This window comes from Epinephelus fuscoguttatus, linkage group LG16, assembly GCF_011397635.1.
Source record: "Epinephelus fuscoguttatus linkage group LG16, E.fuscoguttatus.final_Chr_v1".
Lineage (NCBI taxonomy): Eukaryota > Metazoa > Chordata > Actinopteri > Perciformes > Serranidae > Epinephelus > Epinephelus fuscoguttatus.
The window spans coordinates 11954625-11979507 of record NC_064767.1 but is presented as its reverse complement, the minus strand read 5'-3'; the positions used below and the strand labels follow the sequence as shown (position 1 = coordinate 11979507).

Genomic DNA, 24883 nt, shown 5'->3' with positions numbered 1-24883 from the left:
TCACAGAGTAATCAAATCACCACAGTGATTAACTCGATTATTAACGAACAAGGTAACCACCTGACTCTGTGTCTGTGTGTTTTCCAGGCGGTCGCTGCTGTGCCTTCTCCCCTGATGGGAAGGCGTTGGCGGTCGGTCTGAGCGATGGCGGCGTGCTGGTGGTGAACGCAGACACACTGGAGGATCTGCTGAGCTTCCACCATCGCCGCGATGCCATCTCTGACGTCCGCTTCACACCAGGTGCACACACACACACACACACACACACACACACACACATAAACACAAATATAAATCTGACTGTTTAAAGATATACATCCACTCATCTGATTTTCTTTCTTACACACGGCGTCAGACTCAGGTAAATTCCTGGCGGTGGCATCACATGACAGCTTCGTGGACATCTACAACGTGCTGACCAGTAAGAGAGTGGGGATCTGTAAAGGAGCGTCCAGTTACATCACACACATTGACTGGGACGTTCGAGGTAACACACGTCTACATCTTTACCTGCTGCTAATTTATATAGTCCACCTCCACCCACACATGTTCCCCCTCACTGTGCAGAGTGATGTTTGTGCAGCATCAGGCACTTAAACTTTTAAAATAAAGAATATATTTACATATTCATGGGCTCTGAATTTTAACATGATGGCAAACGAGGTGATTATAATATAATAGCCTATTGATAAACTTTTAAATAAACAATTCAGCATTTGTAGGGAGATTGCATTATGTGTGTGTGTTTGTGTGTGTTGCAGGTAAACTGCTGCAGGTGAACACAGGAGCCAAAGAGCAACTTTTCTTCGAAGCTCCGAGAGGAAGAAGACAAACCATCAGGAACTCTGAGGTCAGTGTGTGTGTTTGATGTGACAGATGAACACCAGGGGAAAAACAAGGGTGGATAAACTTTATACAATGTCAATGGCGTAATGTTCTTTACCATCGTTTTAATGTAATTAAGTCAACAAAATAATCCTGCTATTTGCAACACTTGTTACGGGTCATTCAGCTGAAGTGTTATTGTCCTTTTTCTCTGTTTCTCTGTGGAGCATTATTTTACCTCACTGGTGACTGATCATGTGTGTTATGTCACTGTGTATAGCTGGAGCGGGTGGAGTGGTCCACCTGGACGTGTGTTCTGGGTTCGAGCTGTGACGGGATCTGGCCGACGCACAGCGACATCACAGACATCAATGCCGCGTCGCTCACCAGAGACCGAACGCTGCTCGCCACCGGAGACGACTTCGGCTTCCTCAAACTGTTCAGCTACCCTGTTCGAGTACGAGAGACGGAGTCACTGGTTACTGTGTAGAGTCACGCTATACATGTGAACATTTGCACGAGAGAAACACCGACTGTTTCAGCTCAGCGATACAAAAACATCAAGACGTTAACAGTATTAGAGAATTTATTGACCCTGAGCAAGACTTTCTTTACTTCCCCTCTCTTCTTTGCTCCGTTGAATTCCTTATGTCTTTCCTTGCCTCTTTCTTTCCTTGTTTCCTGTCTTCAGCTAATCTTGGAACAAAAAAAATCTTTTATTACCAAAAAAAAGAAAAGAAAGCTAAACTCTCCTCTTCCATACTTCTTCATCAGGTCATCGGGTGTGTTTCTGTTCCCCCTCCAGGGTCAGTATGCTCGTTTTAAGCGTTACGTGGGCCACAGCGCCCAGGTGACCAACGTCCGCTGGGCTCAGGATGACTCCACCCTGCTGACGGTAGGCGGGGCCGACACCGCCCTGATGATCTGGGCGAGGGAGCGCGGAGGAGGGGTCAGTGGAGAGGGGGAGGGGCCTCTGTGCCGCGACAACAGACCACCTGTCGACAGCGAGGAGTCAGATGACGACATTGAGGAGGATGGAGGTAAGTTCTGTGACTAAAGACCCCGACTGATTGAACAGAATTTGAAGACACAGGAAAACAATAACGAGAATCCAGAGATTTAGAAAATGCCTAAAATGACATCTCTTTACGCTCAAGGGACATAAACCTCTCGTGGGCATAATAATTTTGACGAGAGCAAAACAGGAAGTCAGGTGACGTTGCTATAGAGTGACAAAGTCCACAGACTGAGGAGATCTGGGTGGATGGATCAACAACACGTGTTTGTTTCCCATTTTTCTAACTGACATTACCAGTATTGTACACTCCCCTAAATCATGAGTTAATAACCCTAGTTTTAAAAATGTTTTTTATTAATGCAAGCACATAATTTTAATTCCAGCATGCTATCTTTTTAATGTTATTAAAAGAGGACTTCGTAACTTTATTTTGAAAAGTGCTGTCTACAATATCGTTTATTATTATTGTTCTTAATATAATAATAATTATTACGGAGGCAGTCATTTTAAGTTTTCCTAAATTTCAACAAGTAGTTATTTTCCACGCCTAAACCCAACCAAACCTGAACCACAGCAATGCAGCAACACAGCGACATTAGAGAACAGGTTAATTTTTTAACGGTAAAGTTAACATGACGGGAGCTCAAAGCTTTATACAACAAATTTCTGATTCATGAATGTTTGTGCACGTGTGAAGGCTACGACAGTGACGTTGCCCGGGAGAAGACGGTGGATTACGTCACCAAGATGTACGCTGTCAGTATCAGAGAGATGAGAGGAACCAAACCTCACCAACAAATGAAGGAGGTTTCTGCAGAGGAGAGGTATGCACACACACACACACACACACACACACACACACACACACACACGGTTGGTTGTTTTTAACAGCCTGTATCAGATTTGTTAAGTCCAGTTTAAAGCTGCATCACACAGCTTTGTGTGTTTACGCCCCCTTGTGGCAGTGACAGTGACCAATGTTAAGTTGACACTCGACTTTTCTTGTAGATTTTTCACATGTAAACCATCCTGATGTAGCCTGAGTGCAGAGTCCTGCACGGGTCCAGTTTTCAAGATCCGCCCCAACCCGACCCGGCGACGTACAAACCCGCACCTGAACCGCAAACCCGCACATCAGGCCAATTAGTACTGCAACCCGGTCCGACCCGTTGAAACACGACCCGCAGCCCGACCCGTAACCCGGATTTAAAGTAATCATTTTGGGTCATATTGGCTGAATATTGAACAGCATATCGCCACAGTTAAGGTGCCAGTAAGTAAACAACGACCTGAATGAAGCAGCTCTCACAATAAAAACCTGACTTCAGCTCCATCCTCAATCCTCTGTGTTCTTCTCCCATACGAGTGTAAAAGCACTCGTTTGTTACGTTTAATGCTTTTAAACTTTTAATCTATGTAAAGGAACTTTAGCTACATGTGTAATAATAGACTTACTTTCTGTCCAGAGCGACGTTCAGCAGTTACGAGTTGTCACGTGTTTTTAGAATCCATCGAGGAGAGAAGTAATCCATCAGGGAAACACTTCAGAAACATTATAAAGTGATAGTTATACGTTTTATCCACTTATTTCTCAAATACCTAAATAATAATTTACTGTTTTGGAAGCGGCGCTTGTTAGACGGTGGCAGCCATGTTGATTCTGTCGTCCAATCACAAATTGTGTTATTAGATGGTGAAACGTGTGTAAACAGCTGAACCAATGACCGTTGCGAAATAGCGGAGTATTAGTATTAGTAGTAGTACACTCAGAGAGTAAATAATGACCAAGATAGCTATCTGTAGTTTACCGAACTAATGACTGATGTGTTTATCTAAAACCCGCGATCCGACCCGCATGTTATTTTTTCCACCCAGATCCGAACCCAGGAAAAAATGTTTTTTTAAAAACCACCTGCAAATCAGCTGTTTTTGTCTGAGTGTCAGACTGAAGCTCCCAGAACCTTCAGTCTGACATGGCTTCCATTGAAGGCGATTTACAAGGGGGAGGGAATTTGATTTTTCCCTAACCAATCAGTAGAGATCAACGACTCACCCAGAATCTGACGTCATTAGTATCCATGCCTCGGGGTGCCGAAAACAAGTGAGCATTGCCCGTTTAAAATGTCTCCGTCGTCATGCACGCCCAGCTGCATCGCCGTTAAATCCAGTTTAGCAGCTTCCTTAAATTGGTCCTCCATTAACGCGAGTAGTGGCGAAATACCTCGATAGCATTATTAATGTGGTCTGTAAGATCTGTAGCAGTCGCCATAGTTGCTATCCTCACCAGTTACCCACCGGCGGACAGCTTGACATCAGCGTAGCGCTGATTGGCTAATCACTAGACCCGCTCCCACCCCCAGCGTTCATACGTCCTTCCATCTTTTGGACGAGATAAATTGCAAATTCATTGCAGTATGCCAGACCAGAGATGCAAGCCTACTCAGTTGAGTGGGCGGAGTCTATGGTCTGGAACCAGGCTAATCCTGATGATGAACAAACGAATGATGGATAGATACGGCTGGATAGATACGGCTACGGATAGATAGTATGGCTGGTTGGGGGAGAGCTACTGCCCCAAGAGAGCGAGTTCAAGTATCTCTGGGTCTTGTTCACAAGTGAGGGGAGAATGGAGCTTGAGATGGATCAGCGGTTTAGTGTGGCTACTGATCTGGACCTTCATGGTGAAGAGGGAGCTGAGCTGGAAGGCAAAGCTTTCGATTTACGGGTCCATCTACGTCCCAACCCTCACCTATGGTCATGAGCTCTGGGTGGTGACCGAAAGAATGAGATCGCAGATACAAGCAGCTGAAATGAGTTTCCTCTGTGGGGTGACTGGGCTCAGTCTTAGAGATAGGGTAAGGAGCTCGGACATCTGGAGGGAGCTCAGAGTAGAGCCGCTGCTCCTTCGTGTTGAAAGGGGTCAGTTGAGGTGGTTCGGGCATCTGATCAGGATGCCTGCTGGGCGCCTCCTGTTAGAGGTGTTTCAGGCATGTCCAACTGGTAGAAGGCCTCAGGGCAGACCCAGAACATGCTGGAGGGATTATCTCGTCTGGCCTGTGAACGCCTTGGGGTCCCCCAGGAGGAGCTGGAAGATGTTGCAGGGGAGAGGGCGACTGGTGTGATTTGCTTGGCCTGCTGCCACGACCCAGATTCAGATAAGCAGGTGAAAATGGATGGATGTAATACTATTATTGTGAAAAGTCTGCTGGAAGTGTTGAGATGCATTCCCAGTTACTTAACTTACTGCGTGACAAAACTCTGGAAACACTGGCATTTTTCAAACTTGTCTGTTTCAGTTTCTAGACGTATAATCTTGTTGCAGCTTTAAACTTTCAACAGTCTGTACGCTGCCGTTGTTGACATTCAGCGTGATGTCCTTCTAACTTCTATGCCTCTATAACACTAAGACTGTGTGTACAAACTGAGCTGAAACTATTTCATCTTATCCTTGGTGTATCATCAGTGGTTACAGTTTGTGTGTGCGTATGTGTGTTGGTGTGTTAATGTGTGGCCCTGTATACTTGTGTTTGTACCTGTGTGGTAAATCTGAAGGATTTTGCATCTCTTGCATGCACAGCTTCTGCATGATCGGTGAATGTTTTGTCTCGTTGTTAAACAAACTTTTTGCCTCAGTTTTTCTGTGTTTGCACATCACACAGTAGATCGTTATGATTTCAGTGAGTTTCAGTCTTTAAAACACTCAACAACAAAGGGCACCTTAAAGGTACAAGATTATTCTGCAGGGTACAGCTGTCAAGCATCGAAAAACTGATGGCTATTGTTATGAAAATATTACTCAAAATCCAACTTCCATGATACTTTAAAGCTCAGAGCCATATTTAAGAAAAGAAAATGAGGAAAGAAATTCTGATTATTTTTTTTTAATTTTGCAGCACTGCAGAGACAAAAGTCGGCACTTCCACTACAGGAACTTAACGACCGTAATGTCAGGTGTTTCCATGTCACAAGTTTCAGCACTGCACAGAAGATGACACTAAATCCAAGTTTGTTTGCATCATGAGAAACACCACAATAACGCAGGATGTGTGTTTAGATAAATGCTACAAGCTGCATGTCCACCGCTGTTCATTTAACGACACTGTTGTTTAAAATTAATCACATGTAAATGCATGAATATCAAAGAAAAATCTTCATTAGCCCCACTTTTTCTATTGTTGTCTGTCCCAAAAGTAAAATTCTAACACCTACAATTTACCAGTTTAGGTTATGAGATGCTCTCATGTTGTCAAGTTCCTGTAGTGGAAGAGGTCTGGGTGTCTCAGTACCCTGGTGTGTTTCTAACTCTAAGACTCTTATTTTTTGTCCCTTTTTGGTTCCCTTACTTCCTGAGTGTTGCTCTCTGGCCTTGCTTGTAGAGACTCTTAATATCTGTGTTGTGTTTTAACTTGCATTCCCCTGGAGGCAGGGCATTGTCAAGTAAGTATGACCTGATACTTACTGTGAAGATGATTTTCAGACAATATATATATTATAAGTCTAGTTAAATTTTATGTTATCTGCATGTATATCAGTACAAAACATGTAAATCCAGTGAGTTAATCACAGAAAATAACAACTTTCTTTATCCAGATTTGATGATCTTAATTTTAAACATGTCACTTTATGCTTTCTCTGACTTTTATTTCAATTAAGGATGAAATGAACGAAGGTTTGGTTTGTGAGCGGTGCCAAAATCAGCAGGTTCAACTTCAATAAATAAATAAAAACACACACAAAAGTAGTAAAAAACATAAAATAGCAAGAGTTGAATGAAGAAGAAAACCTGAAGAAACATGTTTAATTTTTACATATGTTTTTAAATAAATTTAAGTTTTAGGGAGACGTTACAGATTCAGCCTGACAAGGACTAGTCGACTCAACATGACCACAGGTTTACTAATAGCTAGATAGATAGCAGTGTTTTCTGTTAGGGCTGCCCCCTGACTGAGAATTGTCCTAGTCAACCAATAGTCGTCATTTAGGGCCATTAGTCGACTAGTCGCCTGCATGTTTATGAGATTAATTTAATGATTAAATGATATATTTTGGGCGGGGCAACACAATGGTTTGAGTTGAAGGTGTGAGAAAGAATAGTGTCAGTAACATTGTTAACACTGTGCTACATTACAGAGAAATACAAAACCGTACTAATGAACCTTCATTAATATAGGCCTATATTTTATCTACAAGTGCACGTCACACACTGAGCGAGCTGCCTGTTAATGACGCTGTGGGCTAATGGGCATGTAGCTACTTCCATGTTTCAGATGATACGTCATGTTTGTATTCGACCAATGAAGATGAGTTTACATATCACCTTGGGTTCGTCCTTCACCTTCTCAAAATGATCCCACACTTTGGATTTCCTGCCCGACATGTTATTAACTAGCCTGTGGAATAACCGCAGGTACCAGCCCTGGAAATTAACCCGACTCCTGTCTGACTGCTGAGCGTGGACACTTCCTGTGTCTGTCCTTTCAAATTAAATTCCCACATGGTCCAGTCATATAGGTTTTGATTTATTTTGACAAAGCACAACTCCAGCACAACAGAGTTTTACTTTTTTTTTGTTTTGTTTTTTTTATGACTAAGTAACCAATGAAATCTTGCCAACTAACAGCCTTTCTGGTCGACTAACATTTTGTCGACCATTAGGGAGCAGCCCTATTTTCTATATCCTGAACACTTTTGGTTACGTGTTCAGAATCAACAAAGTGTTGGGAACTTAAACACAGATAAAAAGACCAGAAAAAGTAAAAGAAACTTTAGGTAAATGATGTTGATCTAACTGACAACTTATAACTGCAGAACTTGCCTGAAAATGATCATGTTCTCTTCAGTATCAAAGTGATCCAGCTAGCACACATCATACTTCCTGTTTACATCCCCCAAAGCATTATGGGAGCTGTGGTTATAAATCTTGGCGCATGATGTGGTTGTGTGAACAGGGGTCCACAGTTTTTAGACCCCTGCACTAATCCACCTCTCAGAGTGCCTGTGCATGTTAGCCTGTTAACACAATTAGCGACGCTAGCATGTTAGCCTGACAGCCCAAAGAGCACCAGCAGCATGTTAGCATTGTGTTAGCATGTAGCTATAGCACACAGCGAGCCAGTTTCAATGAGGCATGAGGCCTTTGTGTGTGTATGAGTGAGTGTGTTGCTGTGTGTATGAGTGAGTGTGTTGCTGTGTGTGTGTGTGTGTGTGTGTGTGTGTGTGTGTGTGTGTTTTCTAAAGCCTGTACCTTGGTTCTGTCCCTCTGCTGTCCAGGGGATCCAGGTAACACCTGTCCACCTGTGTGTCCACCTCTCACTTGTGTTTATGCAACACCTCTTCATTGTGCGTGTCTGAGTGTGTGTGAGTGTATGCGTGTGTGCGTGTGTGTGTGTGTGTGTGTGTATGTGAGTGTGAGACGCTCCTGTTGGCATTACCTCACACTGTCCTTAGCTTTATATCTAAGGGGAATGAATCTAGATTTTAGCATTAGAGAGTCTTTATATTTATTTGTTAGTACTGATAATGGTACTACTACTGCTGCTTATTACTACTACTACTACTGCTCATTCATTCATTCATTTTCCATAACCACGTATCCTGTTAGTGGTCGCAGGGGGGTGGAGCCTATCCCAACTAACACTGGGCAAGCGGCAGGGTACACCTTGGACAGGTCATCAGACTAACACGGGCTGAGGCATACTACTACTGCTAATGATAATAATAATATAATTAGCAATCGTTAAAGTTATAGTTAATAACAGTTACAATAGTATTGTACGTAGTCTACACCGGGAGATTTCGCTAGACAGCAAAACACTCACAGCAGAGCCTCGTCAGCCGTTGGTGCAAGTTGTGAGCTGTAATTCAGCAGTAAATAATCAGCTGTGTGTGTCTGACTGTGGATGGTGCAGCTGCTGAATGGATTTGTGGAGTTTGTTAGTTGCAGCTGTGGCTGTTAGCAGTTAGCTCCGCTTGTTAGCCACTGAATGGCAGCGGAGCAAGCAGCCACTGGCCGCTGGACTTCATGTAAACCCCGCAGGACTCCACTCAGGAAGGTTTCTGGGTTGATGGTGTTTGACAGGCAGGTAGGAGGCTCAGTTATCTGTGAGTGCAGCTGCGTTCAGCGGAGGTTTCTGTGACGAAGATGAAAATTTAAACCTCCAGACTGACAGGCTGCAGATTAAGAAAGAATTTGGGATTTAATGAATTTAGTGTTCTGGTTCTTAACAGTGAGATCAATAGGTCAGAGTTTAAACCTGGGAACCTAGAATCCTAGTTGTCTCAGATTAGTTATTTGTGGTGTCAAAGTTTTTGAGAGCATAAATAGAGAGATGTTGAGCTTTTCAAATGATGATCAGTAAGTGTGTGCTCGTAAATCAGCCCCTCAAAAACCACTGGAGAAATGACAGTTTATAATGTTATCAATATTACTAGTAGGCTATTGCTGCACTGCTACTACCACATCTATATAGCACGCCAGTAGGCTACTATTAGTAATGTGTAGTGTTGTATTACCACTGCTAGTTTTGCTTCTACTTTTACCACTGCTAATACTCATAATGTATTAAATGTACTAACTTGTGTAATCACTGCTAGTTTTGCTTCTTCTGCTACTACTACTGTACTGTCACTACTACTTGAAACATAGGTTTGTGACCAATGTCAGAGGCCAAGTTGTGTGGTACTAACTGTGTAAGTACTGCTAGTTTTGCTTCTGTTACTACTACTACTACTACTAATAGTACTAATACTACTAGTACTGCACGGCAGCTACTGCTACTGACAATGAAGTAATTGTACTCAGTATTCGTAGCACCAGTAGGTTTGTGACAGAGGTCAGGGGTCAAGTTGTAATCCATGACATATGAGAAATCATCTCTCCATTGCTGACCTGTCTGTCTCTACTGTCTCATGTCCGTCTATACGTCTGTCTGTCTGTGGACTGACCAAGCTGTCTCACTGTTCCTTCATGTGTCTCTGACTGATTGATTGATTGATTGATCCTCCAGGCCTCCAGTGAGTCGAGCAGCACCGCAGCCAGAGAAACTCCAGAAGAACAACGTCTCCAAGAAGAAGAGGGTGGTGGAGGTATGTCTTTCTCTCTGAAGCTGCCTGTCTGTCTGTCTGTCTCTCTGTCCGTCTGTCTGTCTGTTTATCTGTCCTCTCCCATCTCCCTCTCACAGGACCTGGTTTTGGATCACGTGTTTGGTTTTCGGGGCTACGATTGTCGCAACAACCTGCACTACCTCAACGACGGCACCGACATCGTTTACCACACTGCAGCCACCGCCATCGTCCACAGTCTCACCACTGGTAACCACAGCAACGCAGTCATAATACACCCTTTTGACCTTGTGTGACCTGTTGAATTACTTTGTTCTTTGTATTTCCTCTTTTTTCTCTTAATTTCCAGCCTCTATCATCAGCTGTAGTTTCTGTCCTGATCAGTTAACACATCACTACAACTGTGTCAGATTAGGGAAGACATGTCCACATTTCGGAGTCGAACCCCCAGCCTTTCAGATCAGAGTGATGTGTTTAAGTGTCTCCTTGTGCTGCAGGAACCCAGAGCTTCTACCTGGAACACACTGACGACATCCTCTCTCTGACCGTCAACCAGCACCCGAAATACAAAAATGTCATCGCCACTGGACAGATCGGTACACTGAGTATATGTGTGTGTGTGTGTGTGTGTGTGTGTGTGTTTCTGCATGTTAGTGTGTTTCTCTACTAACTCGTCTGAACTAAATGAGTCCTGCTTTTCTCTCCTGCTTCATGTTTAACCTGCTTGCTTTACTTTTTCACACTAAGAGAACAGAAAGACTGAAAACACTAACACAAAGAAGATTTGTCTTTTGTCCATTTGATAAAGCAAAAGGGACTGTAGGGAAAGTATCAGCTGGGAGGAACTTAATGCACTTAAAAAATCAGCAGTGATGGAGGAAGTATGCAGATCCTTTAGCTGAGCAAAAGTTATAATACCACACAGTAAAAATACTTCAGTAAAAGTATGTAAGTATAAACAGGAAAATGTAACTAAAGTATTAAATGTATGAAAATGTCCCCTGTGACTGTTATACTATTATCCATGATGTCATTAGATCATTATGACTCATGCATTAATGTGTAATGTGTGTAGGATGTTAGTTGGGAGATGATGGAGCTCATTTTAAATTATTAGCTAGTGATCATCGTGGGGTTTTTTTTAAATGGTGAAAACAGTGAAAAATATTAGTCACGATGACTCAGAGCTCAAAGTGACACCTTCACAGTGTTTGTTTTGTCCAAACCTCAACATTATTACTCATATTTCACAATTATTAACATTATTTAAAAGGAAAAGTAGCAAATATTTACATTTGTGAAGCTGATACCATGAAATATTTCTACATTCTTTAAATATCTAAATAGTTTCTCTTTTCTTCAAATGTCAGTCGACGACTTGATTAATAATCATTTTAGCTGTACTCATATAAACTGTTGTGGAGTTTAATTTAAGACAAAACATATTTTTGCAAATCTTCATATGTTTTGTTTAAGCATTGTGAATATTGTGGCTGACCCATATGATCTACATCGACCTGATTTACGCAGCAGCAGTCACCCGTTAATATCTCTCTTTACTGTCATGGCTGACGTTGGCTTGTTTTAAAACAACTCACTCCAGGTTTTTATCTGTTTTTTGTTTTGTTTTGTTTTTGTGCGTGTGTGTGTGTTTTGGCTGGCCTCATTTGTCACCATCGCTCTCACAACACCTCAGGTGACGTCAGTGAACTGCCAGGTAAAAACCAAACCGCACCCCGCCTCTCCCACCACGACAGAGACCCAGAGACCGAGAGACCAGCAGCATAGCTAGTCCATTGTGATGTAAGAGTGTTGTCTCTGTGTCAAAAGGGTGAAGCAGAACAATCTGGTCATGTTTTAATATCCAGCTGTCTTACTAGTGTGAATTAGAAAATGTGTGTGAATCCACCATCAGTGCAGCCCTGATGTTGGTCTGGTTCTCAGGGTGTCTGTCAGCTGCATTGATCCCCTCACTGCTCTGTTTCTGTCACTTTCTGTCGTCCCTGCGACGTATTTAAACTTTACAGCTTTACATCGTGCTCTCCTCGTGTCTCGTGATCTCTACGTAGGCACCACTCCCTCCATCCACGTGTGGGACGCCATGAGTAAACAGACTCTGTCCATCCTTCGCTGTCCTCACACTAAGGGCGTCGGCTACGTTAACTTCAGCGCCACGGGGAAGCTGCTGCTGTCTGTCGGAGTGGAACCTGAACACACCATCAGCGTGTGGCGCTGGCAGGAAGGTCAGACTGACATCTGATCAATAATCAATAAAATACACCCTAATGTGCTGCCTTTATGAGGACATTTTATCCAGTTAACTTCACTCTTCAAAAGGCTGTTTGTGGGTCAGTCACACCCTGTCTTTACCAGCTTCTTACTATGAGTGATGAGGTCATACATGGACACATAATTAAACAGTTTCTGATATTTAGACAAAGATATTTCTGTATTTCTATTGTCCAGTGGTGGAGGAAGTATTCATATCCTTTACTTTAGTAAAAATACTAATAGCATATAGTGAAAATACTCTGAAAATGTTACTTAAGTAAAATTATGTAGGTGTAATCAGGAAAATGTATTTTAAATATCAAAAGTAGAAAAATGTCCTGTTACTGTGCAAAAATCTTTATTTGTAAAGCTTCTAAAGCTGTCAGATAAAATGTACTGCAGTAAAAATTACAATATTTCTGTGGGCTTAGAAAAGTTCCCAGAAATATTGTAATTTTATTTATATTTTATTATTTAATTTATTAATATTTTTTGTTATTTTTAAATTATTTTTATTTTATTTATTTATTATTTATTTATTTATTTTATTTTATTTTATTTATATATTTTTACTTAGCTGGTTCAGCTAACTAAGACTGAGATAATGTCTATGTTTTTTTCTGTTTCTTTTTTTTTTTTTTTTTTTTTTAAATTAAGTTAATTATTGCCATAAAATATTAGTATTATAATACAGGCTATGATACTAATGTTGGTCTTTTTTGGTAATAAAACACTGCAGTGGGTCAAAGTAAGTACAGATGACAGGATATAAGTGTGTATGTTCAGATTCAGATTCAGAAAACTTAACTGATCCCTGGGGGGAAATTGGGAGATATTATCAGTTGCTGTTATAGTGTATATATAGACATAAAGAAATTATAAAAAGATAGAAAAGAAATAAGAAGTATGAGATGCTATGCTATAATATAACACAATATATACATACAAATATAGAAATATAATTTCTTATGTAGCATAAGAAATATAAAAATAATAAAATGTACAAATATGTGCTTTGTGCTACAAGTTAGCTAAATATATGACAAGTAAAGGTAAAAATTAAATAAGAGTTGTGTATTGCACAGTGTGTTGCAAAGTTGAATTATCATTGCTCAGTAATGTTGAGGGCTTTAAGTCAGTGTTGCATATTGTACAGTTTTGCAGTTGAAACAGTATTATATCGTTGAAATATAAATAATAAATAAATTATATATTATAGTTGCTGCTGATGGTTAAAATAAGTCCAGGGGCCTGAGTCTGTTGGTTCAGAGCATCTGACACTTTGAGGGTGAAGCTGATGTTAGTTGTAATGTATATTAAAATAGAGCAGAAAATGAACCCCCTCTGAAAGCTCACTTTATTATAAAGATTTTTGTACAGATTTGAGTGTGTTGGTGCTTTTTCATTAATTTCTCTGTGATAATAGAATAAAAATAACAGTGGTGTCTCCTCTGCAGGATCCAAAGTGTGCAGTAAAGCCGGACACCCGGACCGGATCTTCGTGGTGGAGTTCCGGCCGGACTCGGACTCCCAGTTTGTGTCGGTAGGAATTAAACATGTGAAGTTCTGGACGCTGGCCGGCGGCGCTCTGATGTACAAGAAGGGCGTGGTGGGGACGGTGGAAGACGGCAGGATGCAGACGATGCTGTCTGTCGCCTTCGGTGCTGTGAGTTACCTGCTGACATCCTCTTTGTAAAATCTCTGCTGCACATGACACGAGACACGACTCTGACTGAACACGACCACTGACACAACCAGTGAAATCAAAGAGCAACACAGCAGGTTGATAGATACATGCCAGATGTGTAACTTAGGTGCAAAAACTCAGATTGTCTTTATAAAGTACGAACACTTCACTCTGTGTGTGTCTTGAGTTTTTATTTCACTTATAGCAGATTCTTATTTTACACAGTAGATGCTGTTTGCCTCATCCTAAGAAAAACACAGTGAAATTTTTTTTAATTGGCTTTGGTCTGCAGAATAACTTGACGTTCACCGGAGCCATTAACGGGGACGTGTACGTGTGGCGGGATCACTACCTGCTGAGGGTGGTGGCGAAGGCTCACACCGGGCCGGTCTTCACCATGTACACCACGCTGAGAGATGGACTCATCGTCACCGGCGGCAAGGAGAGACCGTGAGTAACACACCAGCAGATGATTACTGATGAACTGAAAACTTTATCTGTCAAACAGCAGCTTCCAATCTATCTTCTTTTATTATATTATAGTAGTCTTCATTATAGTAAGACACTGAGACTGTGGAGATGCGTTGAGACCTTTTCTTAAAATAGAGGCAGTTTTCTTTTGTACTTGTGGTGATACTTACACAGTGTCCAGTGTTGGGGGTAAGGCATTAGAAAAGGTAACACGTTACAGTTCATTCAAATAAACACAAGAAGTTTGTGCTCTAGATAAAGGATCAACACTCAGTGAATCACCTCCTAAGCCCTATGATAAGATAATATATGGATTTCCTCCTGAGAGGAAGTGAATCTCTCCACCTGATCTCAAGGAGTTATGTGCCCTGCTTAGTAGTTCCCCCTGCTGGCCCCCAACTGACATTATTTCTTCGCTTCCAGATCCACTGGCTACACCTAACTGCTTCATCTGACATTTCCTTCACTGTCTTCCTCAAACTCTGTCCCCGCACTCTGAGTTCCCCCAGGAGCGAGACAGCTGATCTTGCTATGAATCCCCTACACCCCACTTCCACTGGGCAAATCCTAGTCTTCCATCCTCGCTGCTCAGCTTCTGCTCCTAAGTCTGCATATCTAAGCTTTTTTCTTTCATAGGCTTCTTCCACTGAGTCTTCCCAAGGAACTGTCAGCTCAATGAAATAAACTATCCGTTCACTCACTGACCACAACACCTGACACTTTGTACCTCTGCCTGGTACGAACTATTTCTTGGGAAACAACAAGCTTTCCCCCTAAATCTACTTGCATTTCCCAATCACAAGCACCTTCTAGGCGGCCACACCTTTGCCTCCTTACTAACTTATCCCTTCTGTATTTCTCTCCCTCACAGACAAACTGAGTTACTAAACTCCTAATATATAAACTCGTAAATATGTTACGTTTCAGCAGTAGCAAAGTAATATAACGCGCTACCAATGGGATCTCGGGTAATATCATTATCAATCAATCAATCAATCAATTTTATTTATAAAGCCCAATATCACAAATCACAATTTGCCTCACAGGGCTTTACAGCATACGACATCCCTCTGTCCTTAAGACCCTCACAGCGGATAAGGAAAAACTCCCCAAAAAAACCCCTTTAACGGGGAAAAAAAACGGTAGAAACCTCATTACATTTACAATGTCATGTAATGCGTTACCACCCGATATAAACTGATTATTGGTCTCATTTTTCATTCATCCACACCTCTCCACTTCCACCAGTGTACCACCAGAAAAAATATCCCTCAAAAGTTGTTGTGTGTTGTCATGTCATGATATGCTACAAGAAGCCGCCCGTGATTGGCACATCTGGGTCATGCTGCACTGTGCATTATCATGTTCAGTGCGTGTCCTTTCATACACTAGTCCTGGTGATCAGCACATCTGGGTGATGTTAGTATATGTTAGATGTGTTTCCATACATCGGCACACAACACTGTTCTTATGCATTACTCTCTCTGGTGCTGTGGTAGCTGACTGTCACAAAGGGACCCAGCAGGTGTGTCTTCCAGCTCCGATGTATTCATTTGCACTCGTCACAGTGACTTAATCGTGTGCCAATCTGTTTGTTGTGCTAACCTAAATATTTGTTTATTGTTTCATATCATAGGCCCACAAATATTTATCCATATCTCATATTTATCAGACTTTGATCCTCCCTGTGTCCAAGACTAATCATTTATTTTAAACAGTCTAGGCTATTAATTGTTTTATATCATCACACTGTTATTTATAACCACTGTATGTGAATGCATGAATAGGTCAGACCTGCTCAGCACTGGATTCGAAATGAACTGTAATAAACTAAACTGAACAAAAACGCAAAAGTAGTTTAATAAGTAACTTAGTACTCTACACAGAGAGTAATATTGTTAAGTAACGTATTACCTTCAAATGAAGATACCTAGTAATATGTAGTATATTACATTTTGAGAGTAACTTGCCGAACATTGACAGTATCCCTACTTAAACCTAAACCTAGTTAGTTGGACACAACTTAAATGCAAGTATGTTACAGAATATATTAGACTTTTTTCTGTGTGTGTGTGTGTGTGTGTCAGGACTAAGGAGGGCGGTGCGGTGAAGCTCTGGGATCAGGAGATGAAACGCTGTCGAGCCTTCCAGCTGGAGACGGGGCAGCAGGTGGAGTGTGTCCGATCCGTCTGCAGAGGCAAGGTGAGAACTTTTGATTTTGATCTTCACCCATCACTCTTCATCAACATCCTCATTATCAGCCCACGTCCTCCTCCTGCTCCTCCTCTTCCTCCTCCTCAGGGTAAGATCCTGGTGGGGACGAAGGACGGGGAGATCATCGAGGTCGGGGAGAAGAATGCGGCGTCCAACCTGCTGCTGGACAGCCACGCTCGGGGAGGGATCTGGGGTCTGGCCGCTCATCCTGTGAAAGAGCTCTGCATCACCGCCAGTGACGACGCCACCATCAGGCTGTGGGACCTCGCTGACAAGGTACATACACAAACTGCCCCAGAGTCATTGTTGTCTGGCAACAATAAAAAGATACAGGGAGTTTTTTCTTGTTTTGTTTTTTACTAGTTGCATTCAATTTTGAAAATAGGCAGTGTGGTGTGCGACACATTTTGCAACTTGCAAAACACTTTCTGTGTGATCAGGGCCTTATGAGTCAATCATCAGTAAAGTGTACGTTATCCAAGAGGCACAATAAAAACAAATACAGTGGTCAGAGTTGTCATGTTGACAGTTAAGGTGTGTTGATTGATTCACATTGTCAGCTCATGCATTGAGTAACATTAAGTTAAGAAGTTAATCCATCCTTCCTCCAAACTGATGTGTTGATAAAAAAAAGAAATAAAAATAGTAATAATCTTTTTTTTTCTTAAACAGTGTAATGGGTGATATAGATAATTTTGGTTTCCTTTTCTCTCTCGTTCTGTAGAAACTGCTGAACAAGGTGTGTGTCGGCCACGCAGCCCGGTGTGTGAGCTACAGTGCAGACGGAGAGATGTTGGCGGTAGGGATGAAGAACGGCGAGTTCCTCCTCCTCCTCGCCAACTCGCTGAAGATGTGGACGAAGAAGCGAGACCGCAGCGTCGCCATCCAGGACATCAGGTAGGAGAGACAGTGGAGGAGAAAGAATTTTTAATATCCAAAAGAAGTTATTTCACAAATATTTAAAATATATGTAAATTAACATAAACCAGTGGTGAAGGAAGTATTCAGATCCTTTACTGAAGGAAAAGCATGACATACTGCACTGTAAAACCAGAATATACCAGAATGTTATATTGTTTGAGAGTTTGTGTGTGCAGGTTCAGTCCGGACCGGCGGCTGTTGGCGGTCGGTTCGGTGGAGAACACGGTGGATGTTTACGATGTCAGTGGAGGACCAAGTCTGAACCGCCTGGTTTACTGCAGTGACATCTCTGCTTTCATCCTGCAGCTCGACTTCTCTGCTGACAGCTGTTATATACAGGTATACACACACATAATATATATATACGTACTGCTGACAGCTGTTATATATAGGTATATACTACACACACACACACACACACACACACATACTGCTGACAGCTGTATTATACAGGTATATATACATATATATACAAACTGCTGACGGCTGTTCCTCTTGAGACCTGGTATATACACATGCACACGCCTTTGTTGGTATATAGTATCTATGACCGAACAAACAAACATTTTCTGTGGGTACAGGTGTCCACAGGAGCTTACAAGCGGCAGGTGTTTGAGGTTCCTTCAGGGAAGTTGGTGAGCGACCAGACCATTATTGATAGAATCACCTGGGCTACCTGGACCAGGTAACACACACATACTCACACGCAGTTTTCACATGAGCTTAAAAACTTAGAAAGTCTGAAATGAATTCTATTTTATATCGAATGACACAAACCTGCACGTTTCATTTGATTATTTTTGGTTTGCATAAAAAAGTCATAGAATAGAATCATTAAAAGTAAAGTTTCTCATTACAAGTCAGAGTATAATATAATAAAACTCATAGGATAGTATGTCATGAAATGAAATTAAAAAGTTGTAGTATTTTGTTAAAAAGAGCATATACTATAGTATGTCAAAATAAGTGACAAAACGAATTATAGTATAGTATATGCTATAATTAGTATGTCAAAATAAGTGACAAAACGAATTATAGTATAGTGTGCCACAAAAGGTGATGACAAAGTCATAATATAGTAGGTCATAGAAAGAGACAAAAAAAAGTCATGTTTAATGTTTCATAAAAAGTCAAACTTAACTGTGTCATAAAAAGTGACAGTATTATATGTCATAAAAAGAATGTATGTCAAAAATGTCACAGAAATGTCATAGTATGGTATGTCGTCAAAAATGTAACGAAAATGTCATAGTATAGCATGTCATCAAAAATGTGATAAAAACATCATAGTATATCATGTTGTCAAAAATGTCACAAAAAAGTTATAGTATAGCATGCCGTCAAAACTGTCAGAAAAATGTCATAGTAGAGTATGTCGTCAAAAATATGATAAAAGTTTCATAGTATGTCGTCAAAACTGTCATAAAAACGTCATAGTATAGTGTGTCGTCAAAAATGTGATAAAAATTGTCATAGTACAGTATGTCTTCAAATATCATGAAAAAGGTCATAGCATAGTATGTTGTCAAAAATGTGATAAAACGATCATAGTATGGTATAATGTCAAAAATGTGATAAAAACGTCATAGTATAGTTTGTCGTCCAAAATTTGATAAAAATGTCATTGTGTAGTATGTCGCGAAAACTGTCATAGAAATGTCATAGTATAGCATGTCATACAAAATGTGATAAAAAATGTAATGGTATAGTATGTCGTCAAAAATGTCACAAAAATGTCATGGTATAACATGTCGTCAAAAATGCAATAAAACGATCATAGTATAGCATAAGATCAAAAAATGTGATAAAAACGTCATAGTATAGTTTGTTGTCCAAAATTTGATAAAAATGTCATAGTATAGTATGTCGTCAAAAATGTCACAAAAATGTCAAAAATGCGATTAAAAACTTCTTAGTGAAGCATGTCCTCAAAAATGTCATTAAAACCTCAAAGTGTATTATGTCGTCACAAATGTGATAACTATGTCATAGTATAAAATGTTGTCAAAAAGTAGTAGGTTTTGTCGTAAAAAATGTGATAACAATGTCATAGTATAGTATGTCTTCAAATATCATGAAAAACGTCATAGTATAGTATGTCACTAAAACTGTCATGAAAACGTCATACTATAGTATGTTGTCAAAAATGTGATAAAAATGTTATAGTATATCAACAAAAATGTGATAACAATGTTAAAGTATAGAATGTCATAAAAAAAGTGATAAAAATGTTATAGTATAGCATGTCATCAAAAATGTGATTTAAATAAAAGTCATAGTATAGTATGTTGTCAAAAATGTGATTAAAATGTCATAGTATAGTATGTCGTCAAAAATGTGATAAAAACGTCATAGTATTGTATGTCATCCAAAATGTGATAAAAATGTTACAGTATAGCATGTGTTCAAAACTGTCATAGAGACGTCATAGTATAGTATAGTATGTTGTAAAACAAAATGTGATAAAAATGTCATATTATAGTGTGTCTTCAAAAATCATGAAAAAACGTCATAGTACAGTATTTCCTTAAAACTGTGGTAAACATGTCATAGAATAGCATGTTATAAAATGTATTGTATGCTCTTCAAAAACTGTAAGAGCAGATCAAGAGGATCAAACAAAAACTTGTGTTTACATCAGAACAGTTTTATTGATCAAACGTGAACACACACAGTGAATTTGGTTTGTCATTGCTTCCATGTACTTACACAGAAATTAAAATAGGACAATAAATCTGAACATTGTAACATAAACATATCAATACTACTTACAGATATTAATATACATATACATACAGTGTGCTAAGATTTGTTTTTGAAAGTGATGATTTATCACACAATTTAAAAACTGTATTGAAATTATATAAGTACATAATTGACAAGGTATAGTGCGTGTTAGTGTTAACAGGGTAACTGAACAGGGATAGTTTGGGGGTAGTAGTGCTTTGAGACAAAACTTCTTGTTTTTTCTCTCCCTCAGCATTCTGGGCGATGAAGTTTTGGGGATTTGGCCACGAAATGCAGACAAAGCGGAAGTCAACTGTGCGTGTGTGTCACACGCCAGCCTTAACATCGTCACCGGTGATGACTTTGGATTGGTGAAACTGTTCGACTTCCCCTGCACAGAGAAGTTTGTGAGTCACCAACATTTACATATGAGGTTGAAACAGGAGGAAAGTTTAGTATGATTAGTATCAGCAAGTATAAAAACATCACAGCACCCTTTGTATGAAAATAAAAAAGATCAGTTATTTATTTATTTATTATTGAAGAGAAATGTGAGTATTCTTTTTTGTTTGCAGGCCAAACACAAGCGCTACCTCGGCCACTCGGCTCATGTGACCAACATCCGCTTCTCCCAGGAAGACAAATATGTGATCAGCACAGGAGGAGACGACTGCAGGTAAAACTGATCACTGATCGATAACAGACGATCATCTGAAGACATGATACAAGAGAGAGATATTGATATTTCTATCACTGCACATGGAGTTGCTGTATTCAAGACATGATGGGTGAATGGTCAAGTAACGAAAAGTCTAACAAAACATTTAATCAAGGAACAAATCATGATAATGAAATATTATAATTGATCATATGTTTATAAAAAAGGAAGAACATCACAAAAAGTCACGGTATATTATTAAGGAATATCTTTTAATGAGATCACAAAAAAAGTCATAGTAAAGTCGGTGGAAAAAAACATATCACTAAATGTCATAACTGTCACAAAATGTCATATTATAGTATGTCTTCCAAAATGTGATTAAAAAAACATCACAGTATAGTACGTTGTCAAAAATGTCATGAAAATGTCATAGTATGTATGTCGTCAAAAATGTGATAACGTCATTGTCGTCAAATTCGTGAAAAAAACCATAGTACAGCATGTCGTCCAAAATGGTGTAAAAATGTCAGAGTATAACATGTTGTCCAAAATCATGAAAAAACGTCATAGTATAGCATGTCGTCCAAAATCGTGGAAAAATGTCATAGTATAGCACGTTGTCCAAAATAGTGAAAAAACTTCATAGTATTGCATGTTGTCCAAAATCATGGAAAAATGTCATAGTATAGCATGTCGTCCAAAATAGTGAAAAAACGTCATAGTATAGCATGTCGTCCAAAATAGTGAAAAAACGTCATAGTATTGCATGTTGTCCAAAATCATGGAAAAATGTCATAGTATAGCATGTCGTCCAAAATAGTGAAAAAACGTCATAGTATTGCATGTTGTCCAAAATCATGGAAAAATGTCATAGTATAGCACGTTGTCCAAAATAGTGAAAAAACGTCATAGTATTGCATGTTGTCCAAAATCGTGAAAAAACGTCATAGTATAGCATGTCGTCCAAAATAGTGGAAAAACGTCATAGTGTAGTATGTCGTTCAACATAGTGGAAAAAAAAAAAAGTCATAGTATAGCATGTCGTCCAAAATCGTGAAAAAACGTCATAGTATAGCATGTCGTCCAAAATCGTGGAAAAATGTCATAGTGTAGTATGTCGTTCAAAATAGTGAAAAAAAAAAGTCATAGTATAGCATGTCGTCCAAAATCGTGGAAAAATGTCATAGTGTAGTATGTCGTTCAACATAGTGAAAAAAAAAGTCACAGTATAGCATGTCGTCCAAAATCGTGAAAAAAGTCATAGTGTAGCATGTCGTCCAAAATCGTGGAAAAATGTCATAGTGTAGTATGTCGTTCAACATAGTGAAAAAAAAAAAGTCACAGTATAGCATGTCGTCCAAAATCGTGAAAAAAGTCATAGTGTAGCATGTCGTCCAAAATCGTGGAAAAATGTCATAGTGTAGCATGTTGTTCAAAATCGTGAAAAAAATGTCATAGTATAGCATGTCGTCCAAAATCGTGAAAAACGTCATAGTGTAGTATGTCGTTCAACATAGTGAAAAAAAAAGTCATAGTATAGCATGTCGTCCAAAATCGTGAAAAAACGTCATAGTATAGCATGTCGTCCAAAATCGGGAAAAAACGCCATAGTATAGCACGTCGTCCAAAATCGTGAAAAAACGTCATAGTATAGCATGTCGTCCAAAATCATGAAAAAACGTCATAGTATAGCATGTCGTCCAAAATCGTGAAAAAACGACATAGTATTGCATGTCGTCCAAAATCGGGAAAAAACGCCATAGTATAGCACGTCGTCCAAAATCGTGAAAAAACGTCATAGTATAGCATGTCAAAAATATATTTGAAAAAATCACAAACATTATCTATAAATAAGATTCAAACAATGTTCGTTTGTGTGTTGCAGTGTGTTTGTGTGGAAATGCCTGTAAAACACAGAGACTTCGCTACCTGGTGACGCTTTTATCCAAAGCGCCTTAACAGCACCAAAGTGGATCCAGAGGGAATTGAACCCACAACCTTGAATCTTTGCTCTGCAACATTTCTTGAAGAGTTTAGAAACGAAAGGTGGAGGAAGACACACCGTAACACAAGGTCGACTTCAGCGATGAGACGTTTAGTTTCTGTTTTCTGGTGTCGACTGCAGTCTGAGACGCTTCACGATTGATCACATGACCCTGAACAGGAACAAATGAAGACACGTAAAGAACCAGAGGAATCTTCAGATGGTTTTTCTTCTTCTGATTTTGGTCCATGTGGATTCACAACTGCCCCGTCAGAAGCCAACCGGGGCTTTGGAACAAAGATCATGTGACTCAGTACGACACCACCACCACCACCACCACCACCACCACCACAGTGAAGCAAAGGTTAAACTTACTCTCATGTTGTTCTGCTCCAGCACCATCCCTCTCCTTCTACCCAGAAGGCCTTGCACAGTATTGTCACTGTAGTCAGTGCGCCTTGAGATCATTCATTGATCATGTGACTGATCTGGAGTCGCAGAAAGAGGAAGCGGGTTCAACACAAAGAAAAATCAGAAACCATCAGTCCAGGGGGCAGATACAGAAAACTCTGTGTGCACACAAGACAGAAATATGTATTTGTATTTGTCACATGTATGAAGACTGACTGTTTTTCTCACATGCACAAGCCTTATTTCCACCCCTGACATGTAACATGCCCTTTAAAGGACAAGTTCACATTTTATCACGTCTGTTTTAAAATAATAAACACGACTTTGTGTCTATTACTGTTGAGAAGTTTGTAATCTCGCTTAACTAGCTCCAGTCAGATGTCTGAGAGGAAAGTCCTCTAAAAATACACTTTACAGTACCCACTTAGTCGACTGCAGAGGGCCCAGAGAAAAAATACAAACTTAATATTTAGAGCCCAGTTACACTGTTGTGGTGCAATAAGGATCAAGGGTCAATGACGCCTTTCAAATTCAACAAATTTGTTCTCCCCTGACATACAACACTGTGGAGACATCGACTAAATGGAAGTTTGAATCATTTAATTCTTCTTCTTTTAGGGCCAAAAATGTAGCTAACACATTTGGAATCTGTTAAAATAGTTATTATTAACAGAAATAAGAGAAAAATCAACATTATTAATGTGTTAATACACACTTGCAGGTGCTGACACCACAAAAAACTAAATAAAATCCCAAATTCAGATTCAGTCACTATAAAACTAGCCGCCATAAACACCAGTAGAGGAGGAAGTATTCAGATCTTTAACTTCAGCAAAAGTACCAACACCACTGTGTAAAAATATCCAGCTGACACTGGACATCAAAATGATGTCAGAAAGACTTTGGACTAACGTACTAGCTTAAATGCACTTAGTTACGTTCCACCACCAACAAACACCGAGCTTTAACCCTTTGAATCCTGCAGCGACATCACTTGTCTTGTGCTGCTTTTAGATGCCTTTTGCTAGTATTTAAACATCTGAACCCTCCCTGAGCAAACTGGTGCGATTTATTCAAAAACATGGGAAAAAAGAAAATGAGCAGCTTGGTAAGAACTGTCACATGCATTGCAAAAAAAGTAATAGATTTAGATTTTTTTTTTTTTTTTTTTACATAGAGGGAAAAAAGCTGCGGAATAACTATATTTATATTAATAATTATTATTACATTTTAAAATTTATTTACAGAATTATTTTAATTCTGAAGCACACTTTCCATTTCCTTGTTTGTTCTTAACTTTCTCTTTTTCTTTTTTTCCTTGTTTTTAATTTTCTCTTTTAACTAATTTTTCACTTTTTTTTTTTTTGGATCATTTCTTGTTTCATTGCTAATTGTTTTCCTCCTAAAAAAGAAAGTAACAAAATTAGGAAATTATTTAAAAAATAAATAGGGAGAAACAAAAGATGGGTCAGAACTACATATCTAAAAATTATTTATTATTACATTTTAAAATTATATTACAGAATTAGTTTCATTTTAAAGCACTCTTTCCATTTCCTTGTTTGTTTATTTTTTATTTCTTTTTTTCTTTACTTTCTTTTTTAATACTAATTTTCTCTTTTTACTCATTTT

At 39.5% G+C, this 24883-nt stretch overlaps 1 protein-coding gene across 4 annotated transcripts in view; it reads left to right on the top strand.

Annotated features, from left to right (window-relative positions):
• LOC125903739 (echinoderm microtubule-associated protein-like 6) overlaps window positions 1-24459 on the top strand; it is a 117176-nt gene extending 92717 nt beyond the window's left edge. Inside the window, exons 25-46 of one of the 4 annotated variants that reach the window (XM_049600849.1) lie at window positions 88-240; window positions 356-487; window positions 762-850; window positions 1106-1282; window positions 1631-1865; window positions 2541-2667; window positions 6266-6280; window positions 9850-9928; window positions 10024-10153; window positions 10402-10500; window positions 11601-11621; window positions 11974-12147; window positions 13633-13841; window positions 14155-14312; window positions 16421-16535; window positions 16635-16823; window positions 17272-17444; window positions 17645-17807; window positions 18050-18153; window positions 20449-20602; window positions 20771-20871; window positions 22742-24459. In XM_049600849.1, coding sequence (XP_049456806.1) covers window positions 88-240; window positions 356-487; window positions 762-850; window positions 1106-1282; window positions 1631-1865; window positions 2541-2667; window positions 6266-6280; window positions 9850-9928; window positions 10024-10153; window positions 10402-10500; window positions 11601-11621; window positions 11974-12147; window positions 13633-13841; window positions 14155-14312; window positions 16421-16535; window positions 16635-16823; window positions 17272-17444; window positions 17645-17807; window positions 18050-18153; window positions 20449-20602; window positions 20771-20871; window positions 22742-22766 — 2822 coding nt within the window. In that variant the 3' untranslated portion in view covers window positions 22767-24459. The remainder of the gene's footprint in view (window positions 1-87; window positions 241-355; window positions 488-761; window positions 851-1105; window positions 1283-1630; window positions 1866-2540; window positions 2668-6265; window positions 6281-9849; window positions 9929-10023; window positions 10154-10401; window positions 10501-11600; window positions 11622-11973; window positions 12148-13632; window positions 13842-14154; window positions 14313-16420; window positions 16536-16634; window positions 16824-17271; window positions 17445-17644; window positions 17808-18049; window positions 18154-20448; window positions 20603-20770; window positions 20872-22741) is intronic. The other 3 variants (XM_049600850.1, XM_049600851.1, XM_049600852.1) reach the window with 3 other exon arrangements.
• The last annotated feature ends 424 nt before the right edge of the window (window positions 24460-24883 follow it).